Consider the following 7,799-nt stretch of genomic DNA (forward strand, 5'->3'; position numbering starts at 1 on the left):
AAAATGCACTACTAAAATCACAGCCTCTTGTGACTTGCGAGCCTCCATTTTCATGTAAACCATCATGCCAGGTTAAAGCAAGGAGTACTTAGTAACCAATCTGTAATACACAATAACTTATTAACCACCATGCACTTTGGGCCTATGCCTTGTCTTGCTACATGGTATAAAACCACTCCACAGAAATTTTAACTGGGAGAAGCAGCCGCATGAATCCCCAAAAACCCCACACCAAACGAGGAGCCCCAAAATGAGCCTTTAACTTTTGCTCTCCATAATTTATGTGACCATTTTCAGAAGGACTTTTCAAGTTTGAGGCTCATCAGCTGGTGGCACTGAAGAGTGTGGAACTGTATTTAAACGAAGAAAACAAAAACCCTAAGGACCCTGTCTCAAGAGAATGTCGTCTTTTGACCCTAACCCGTAAGGAAATGTTGCTCATGTTTTATTTCCCCTAACAGATATCATCTGCTCGCTTCTATCGCTCACGTTATTACCCTGCTTAAAAGCACGCAAGGAAGGGAGAAGCGGAGGCCGCGGTCGCGGGGCCTTCCCTCAGCACCTCAGCCGTGAGGCAACCAAGCTCTGCGGACCAGCGCGGGCAGCTGACGTGACAGGAGGCGCCGGGCCCAGTTCCGGGGATCCCTGCTCCTCCCCGGGCCGGGGCGGCAGCTCCGCAGCCGTGCCTGAGCTCGCCGCGCGGAGGCCGGAGCCGCGGGGAACATGGCGGAAGGACGGAGGGAGGGAGGGAGGGAGGGAGAGAAGGAAGGGCGGCCTGGAGGAAGCGCTCCGCCCCGCGCTTCACGCGTCCCGCCGCGTCCTGACAGGACCCCGCGCACCGCCCCGGGCGCGGCAGTTACCGGAGGCGGGTCCCCGGGGGCGGGGCTGGCGGCGGGGCCGCGGGTTGGGCCGCGGGGCTGTCAGTCAGTGCCGCCCGTCAGTGCCGCCCGTCCCTCCTGCCGCGCCGGACACCCGGAACCTGACGGCGGCTGCGGGCGGTGGGTGCGAGAGCGGGGAAGCGGCTGCCTCAGTGCGGCGCGGGTGTCGGTGTCGCTGGTGCTGCGCGCAGGGTGAGCTGCCTCGGGTGAGGAGCTGCCTCCGGTGAGGAGCTGCCTCCGGTGAGGAGCTGCCTCCGGTGAGGAGCTGCCTCGGGTGAGCTGCCTCGGCCAGCGCCGCGCCGCTGGGGCTCTCCTGGGCGGTGGCCGCCGGCTCTTCTTCCGCGGCACTGACTGAGCCGGGCGGGAGGCGACGCGGCGGGGGTAAAGGGAGCGGAGCCGGGCCTGGCTTGATGAGCTTGCTGAAGGGGAAGCCTTCCGGCAGCGGGAGCGCTGAGCGGTGCTGGAGGGGAGGCCGCGGGGAGGGTCTGTGGGGAGAAGCCTGCGGGGAGATACGCGGCCGCAGCTGTGTGTGTGCGATGGGGTGTGAGGGGTCGGTGAGCAGCTTGTGGGAGGTCGTGTGGTGGGGCTGGTGGTGTGGGATGTGTGTGGGGTAAGGGTTGGGTGCGTAGGGGCTGTGTAGGCAGTGTCGAGAGCGAGGGGAGCATGGGGTGTTGGGCGCTGTATGTGGGAGTTGCTGCAGGGCTGTGAAGCTGAATGTAATGGATATCTGTTATTTTACCGCACAGCGTGAACGCCTCTCTCCTGCGAGCCCCCGGTGTGTACCCTGGCTAACCAGCAGCTGGCGGGCCGTGTTGCGGTGACAGTTTGGGTTTCAGTGATTACGCTAATTCACCTGATGAGGAAGTGTTGAAGTGGTAGGTGTGCCGCATGGGGAGCATAAGCTTTATGTAATGGGCACTTACATAATGGTCTTTAGCACATTGCTTTTATTAGCAGTGCTACTGTGTTTTAACACACTTGTGCTGCAGTGGCTAACGGATGCGGGTGGGTGTCCTGGGCGGAAGCAGTGGGGTCTGCATACCGTGCTTGAATAGGAACTCAAGGATGTGAAGATGCAGTTATGGCAGCGAGTTCAGAAATGTGCTCCAGGACTGATCAATGCTACCTGACCTTAGGCAAACACATGCCTCTGGGGTATTGGGCAACTCTGCTTCTAGGAAAAAAATGCTATCTTGCAGTGTCTGTCAGTCAGCTGATGTGAGCAAGGTAAGTTTGCTTAAAACACTGTTTTTATTGGCTTTTTGAGTCAGGAACATTGAAGTCATCGTTGTTTCTGTCTCGTGACATTGGCAGTAAAGTTAAGCTGCGCCTTTGCCTGTCCTCATAGGGTCCCAGGATGGTAATGGTGCTGTCCTTGCTGGAATGGCTTGTCTTTTGTGTTGTGAAGCATGGGTGATGCACTTCAGAAATATTTTGTTGCATGCTGCTTTTGTTTTCCAAATGGAATTTCAGTAAAGTCCTTGGGTCCTATCAGTAGGCCTTTTGTTTAGAATAGTTCAAGTTTGTTTTTAGCTCTTGCTGAGTTAATAAAAACAATTTAATGCAACAGCAGGGCTGGCTGCTTGTTGCTCATGAAATGCCCTGATAAAAGGAACAATACTGCAGTGGTAGGTAGCGCCTTTGGCCTGAGTCCTAGAGCACATTGTACTGCAGGCCACCTGGAAGTGGTTCAGAGCATACAGAAAACTGTATTGTTCTAACTGGCTGTTACAGTGATCTTTTGGGAATAATTGTACTGGCAGTGTTATTATACAGTCAGCTTTTGAAATCCATGGGGCAAAATTGTGTTGTGGAGTAACCATCTGGTTGCACTTAGCTATTTCCCACAGCTTGAATAGCTTATTTAAAGTAGGAGACAATATGATGGACATCTCCCATGGCAACTGAAGTTTTTCGGCTGTTTGGGTGCCCTGGGTTTTAGTGATGTTGGCAGCAGAGCTCTTCACAGCTGCTTGTAATAATCACACCTCTAATGAACAAGTAAAATTGTAAAAACTGTTAATGTAACTGTGCTGTATCTATCACTACATCAAAGTTCATAATGCTGTGATAAATGCATTAATCAGCTAGCGGTGGAGTCTGCCTTCAGCTGCACAAAAAGTCCTACCTGTGTCAAGGTTGGTTATGACCTTGAAGGTAAAAAAAAAAAACAAAACAAAACCAAACCCGAAACAAAACCAACAATAGAAAACCAGTCAAGCTTATAAGCTGGAACAGAGCTGGAAAGGTAGACTAGGTTGTTCTAGATGTCAGGATTGTGGCAATCCATAGAAATAATTAACTTCCCACATCTTTTCATTTTTCCATAGGATTTAAGTGCTGACCTTCTCTTGGTTTTGATATCTGGAGTGTATTAACAGGGTTGTGCTCTGTCAGGCTTTTCGAAGTTGCACGTTAATTGTCATTGAAGTTCCTGTTTTCAAACTTGTTGGATCTGTTTGTTCTTGTTCTGTTAGATAAGGCTTTTCTCTGTTGCAGTTTACAATTACATTCCTTGTAATGTTGCAATTTCTCCTTAGCCTTGCCACAGTGAGTAAAAACATGCCTGGAAGATAAGAGTTAGCTTTCCTGATGAGTTAACTGGAGAGGGACAGTCCTTTCCTAAGGTTATAATTATGTGATGAAAGTTGTATCACTTTCAAGATGCCTCTGTAGCAGTCTTCTGGGGAAAAAGTGTTCTGAATATTTCTGTGAGCTCTAGGCTTGTTTTTGTATTACTATGTAGAAAGCTTCTTGTGAACCTCCTAAGTTGTATGCCTTTCCTTTTCTTATATTCCAGGCCATAAGGATATTCTGTGTGACTGGAGGACAGTGCTGCTGTTTCTGGAGTGAGTTACGATGTCAAGAACTGTATCATCCTGGATCTTAAGCTCAGCAAGAAATGGCATTGTTTTACAAGGAAAAGGACGTTTGTACTCCATCTGTATCCCAAACAGAAACAAGATAAAATGGAAAGTTGTTTTTTCCAAAACACAGCTGTACCCTGCTGGAAGCAGCAGTTTAGACAATGTCTTCTCCTTAAAAGCATTCCGACACACTTCTACTGAAGAAGAGCATTTTTCTTTCCAGTTGTCTCCATCACAAATCAATGATATACTCAGAGCAGGGGAATTATCCCATAAAATACTGACTTTCAATGGTAAAAATGCGAATTCTGTGTTGAGGTTTGAAAGTAACCAGTTGGCATCCAACAGCCCTATAGAAGACCGCAGAAGTGCAGCCACTTGTTTGCAGACCAAAGGGATGATGTTTGGGGTCTTTGACGGTCATGCAGGTTCTGCATGTGCTCAGGCAGTGAGTGACAGGCTCCTTCATTATATAGCAGTTTCTCTCATGTCTCGGCAAACCTTGGAGGAGCTTGAGCTTGCTGTGGAGTGCATGAAACCAGTTCTGCCTATCCTACAGTGGCACAAGCATCCTAATGATGTAGAATATCGAGAAATAACTTCACAATATTTTGAAAACCTCCGGGTTTACTGGCAGCATTTACTGGACCTAGACACTGAGCCAGCATTCAGTTTAGAAGAAGCCATGATATGTGCATTCAAACGATTAGACTCAGACATATCACTGGAAGTTCAGGCACCCCAGGAAAATGAGTTGATGAGAAATGTTGCCCTTCAAGTAGCTTTTTCTGGTGCAACAGCCTGTGTAGCTCACATTGATGGTGTTCATTTACATGTTGCAAACACAGGTGATTGCAGAGCAATTTTAGGGGTTCATGAAGAAGATGGGACGTGGTCTACTCTCCCTCTGACCCGAGACCACAATGCCATTGATGAGTTTGAAATTAGGAGACTGAAAAGGGAACATCCTGGATCTGAGGAGAAAACACTATTTGTGAATGACAGGTTATTGGGGATTCTTATGCCTTCCAGGGCTTTTGGAGATGTGCAATTAAAGTGGAGTAAGGAACTGCAGCATAGCGTTCTTGAGAATAGCTGTGATATTGAGGATTTAAATATTTACCAGTACGTTCCTCCAAACTACCATACACCCCCGTATTTAACTGCAGAGCCTGAAGTCACATACCACAAATTAAGAAGCAAGGATAAGTTTCTAGTTATTGCTTCAGATGGACTGTGGGAGATGTTAAGTAATGAGAAGGTTGTAAAACTTGTTGCTGGACACCTTTCAGAGCTTAATGTGCAGAAACCACAACTGGCTTTTGAGAAACCAGTTAATTTGGGTTACATGCACAGTTTGTTACTTCAGAGGAAAAATAAAGGCATTGCCTCACTTGACCAGAACATAGCTACTCATTTAATAAGGCATGCAATTGGAAGTAATGAGTATGGGGAGGTGGACCAAGAGAAACTTGCTGCAATGCTGACACTGCCTGAAGACCTTGCGAGAATGTACAGAGATGATATCACAGTTACTGTGGTGTATTTTAATTCAGAAACAATTGAAAATTACTACAGAAACAATAAGTAGACCTGTATTGTTACTATTCTATACCACAACTTTGATACTGGAACCATTTCTGTCTTTCTCGGGTAGTCAAGCTGTTACCAGTGTTGCGGTCTGGAAGTTTCAAAGTGTTTTTATTACTTACTAGTCCTGAAAGTAACTTCCTAGAAGTGAGTTTGAAAGTTTCCTGGCTCTCCAGGTCTGTACATACTGAAGAAAAGAGTTTTGATAAAAGTTCACCAAAATACAACTGAACTCAAGATTGCTGACCCAGTTCTGATTCCATGGGAACCACTGGTAAACCTTTCCAAATGAACAAAAGAGAAATTATACTGAGGCTGGTGCAATTTAAGAGATGGATAATACTTGTAACTGCATGGAGTATAAGAAAGGCTCTTCTCTTGTGGAAAATGAGTAGCATTCTATTGAAGCACTGTATTGAATTAAATAAATAAACTATCAAACCTCTATTTGATGTGTCACATACTTTAACAAATTGCTTTATATATATGAAGACAACACTAAACAACTTCACAGAGCCCTGGGATTGTCTGACCTTGTCCTGGGTTCAGCAGTAGCAGTCATTTTTTCTCCTTCTTAGTAGCTGGTGCAGTGCTGTGGTTTTGACTTTCAGCCTAGGAACAGAGCTGATAACACCGATGTCTTCAGTTGCTGCTCAGTAATGTTTACTCTGACCAAGGACTTTCTGAGTCTCATGCTCTGCCAGGGAGGAGGGGAAGCCGGGAGGCAGCAGAGACAGGACATCTGACCCAATCTAACCAAAGGGGTATTCCATACCACAGCACGTCATGCCCAGCATATAAACTGGGGGGAGTTACCCAGAAGGGCTAGATCGCTGCTTGGGTTGGGCTGGGTATCGGTTGGTGGGTGGTGAGCAGTTGTATTCTCTTCCGTTGTTATTTCCCTTATCGTTATTATCATTGGTGGCAGCAGCAGTGGTTTGTGTTACACCTTAGTTGCTGGACTGTTCTTATCTCAACCTATGGGAGTTACGCTCTTTCGATTCTCCTCCCCATCCCTCCAAGAGCTGAGGCAGTGAGAAAGCGGCTGCGTGGTTCTGAGTTACCGGCTGGGCTTAAACCATGACAGTTCCTTTTGATGTCCAACGTGGGGCACAAAGGGTTGAGATAATGACAGGTCTGACCAGAGTGTGTCTAATCATATTTGTGATAAGCATTTATTGTTTTGGATTAATAGTCACTCATCACAATGCTGGTTTATTGGCTCTCAAAGTTGTTGCTCTTGATCTCACAGTTTCAGCATGTCGTACCTTACAGCTGGTATTTGCTGTTTTAGTGTTTATTGGCTGGGGGTCTTGGGCTAAGGTTCTTGTTTCGTTGTACTTTCTGGTAAGGTCTTGTAATACAATAGACTCATTGATCATGAAACTGATCTGGCTTGCGTTCCCAGCATGGTCATCACCTCTATACTTTGGGAGGTATATAATGGAAGTGTTTAGCAATTACATATCTTTTTTTCCCTCTCTGGGTGGTCAACCTATGAAGTAGACATTCCTTTACACTCCCAGGTCCCCCCACCAGATTATTTACAGCATCATTTGAGAGTTCTGAAGGTTTTGAGTGGCCTTTAGGTACCCTCGAGACCTGCCTGCTGATCGTGATGGGGATCACCACGTTGGCACGCATACAGAGTGCGTTTTACCTACAACCACTTCATCGTATCTTGAAAATTAAGCAGAGTCGGGTTTGGGTCTTGTCTAGGGTTAGGTGACAATATAGGAGGACCAAGCAATTTTCCCCGAGGCTGGACAGGCATGAGTGGCAGGGTGCATGGGACAGTATGGGCAAGTATCTAGGCCAGTGAGCTTCTCCAGCGCTTTGGAACTTCCCCACTGACCACGTGCAAAATCCATAAAAATTAGTAAAACACTTAAATGAGGTGTGTTGTCATCCTGGTCATACCAGAGAGGGACAAATCATGGCAATGTGCTGGGGCGTGGCCTACTCTTACAGAGCCCTGTTCAACACTATCCAGCACCTTCAAAGGGAAAAAGATGTCTCTGTACCTGATGGCAAAGCAACAGACAACACAGCTACTTCAACTCCAAGCACAGCAACTACACCAACCCCAGTGACAAGTACAGCAGCTACACAAACCCCAACAGCAACAGACAATGCAGCTGTGGGTGCTACTCAAACCCCAAGCACAGCAGCTGCACCAAACCCAACAACAGACACTGCAGCCACTCCAACCACAGTGATAATCACTGCAGCTAAACCAAAGCACCAGCTCTTGCCAGTGTTGGTTGCCCCTGTAGCAAGGGAAAAAGCAAAAAATAGGCACAAAAAGCAACCTGTACACTGAAGAAAGATGAAGAATCAATGCACTTACTACATGGGACAGCATCTGAACAGCAGCTATTATTACGTGAATCAGAGGAAGAGGAAGAAGAAGAGGTGACTTCTCAACCCTGAACTTCAACCCAGCTATTGAATACGTGGAAAG

The 7,799-nt window shown here is 47.2% G+C and overlaps 1 protein-coding gene across 6 annotated transcripts; it reads left to right on the forward strand.

Annotated features, from left to right (window-relative positions):
* The first annotated feature begins 219 nt into the window (after positions 1 to 219).
* Positions 220 to 5,782, forward strand: PDP2 (pyruvate dehydrogenase phosphatase catalytic subunit 2). 6 transcript variants are annotated; one of them, XM_065663260.1, is made up of 3 exons: positions 220 to 423; positions 1,625 to 1,753; positions 3,679 to 5,782. In XM_065663260.1, the coding sequence occupies exon 3, from the start codon at positions 3,738 to 3,740 to the stop codon at positions 5,334 to 5,336; it is 1,599 nt and encodes a 532-aa protein (XP_065519332.1). In that variant the 5' UTR covers positions 220 to 423; positions 1,625 to 1,753; positions 3,679 to 3,737; the 3' UTR covers positions 5,337 to 5,782. The 6 variants fall into 6 exon arrangements, with proteins under 6 accessions (XP_065519332.1, XP_065519328.1, XP_065519329.1 ...); XM_065663256.1 differs by lacking the exon at positions 220 to 423 and adding an exon at positions 886 to 1,152; XM_065663257.1 differs by lacking the exon at positions 220 to 423 and adding an exon at positions 886 to 1,135.
* Positions 5,783 to 7,799: the final 2,017 nt, after the last annotated feature.

This window comes from Lathamus discolor, chromosome Z (genome assembly GCF_037157495.1).
Source record: "Lathamus discolor isolate bLatDis1 chromosome Z, bLatDis1.hap1, whole genome shotgun sequence".
NCBI lineage: Eukaryota > Metazoa > Chordata > Aves > Psittaciformes > Psittacidae > Lathamus > Lathamus discolor.

Coding starts and splice junctions, on each gene's coding strand:
- PDP2 (XM_065663260.1), top strand. CDS start 3,738: ATGTCAAGAACTGTATCATCCTGGATCTTAAGCTCAGCAAGAAATGGC.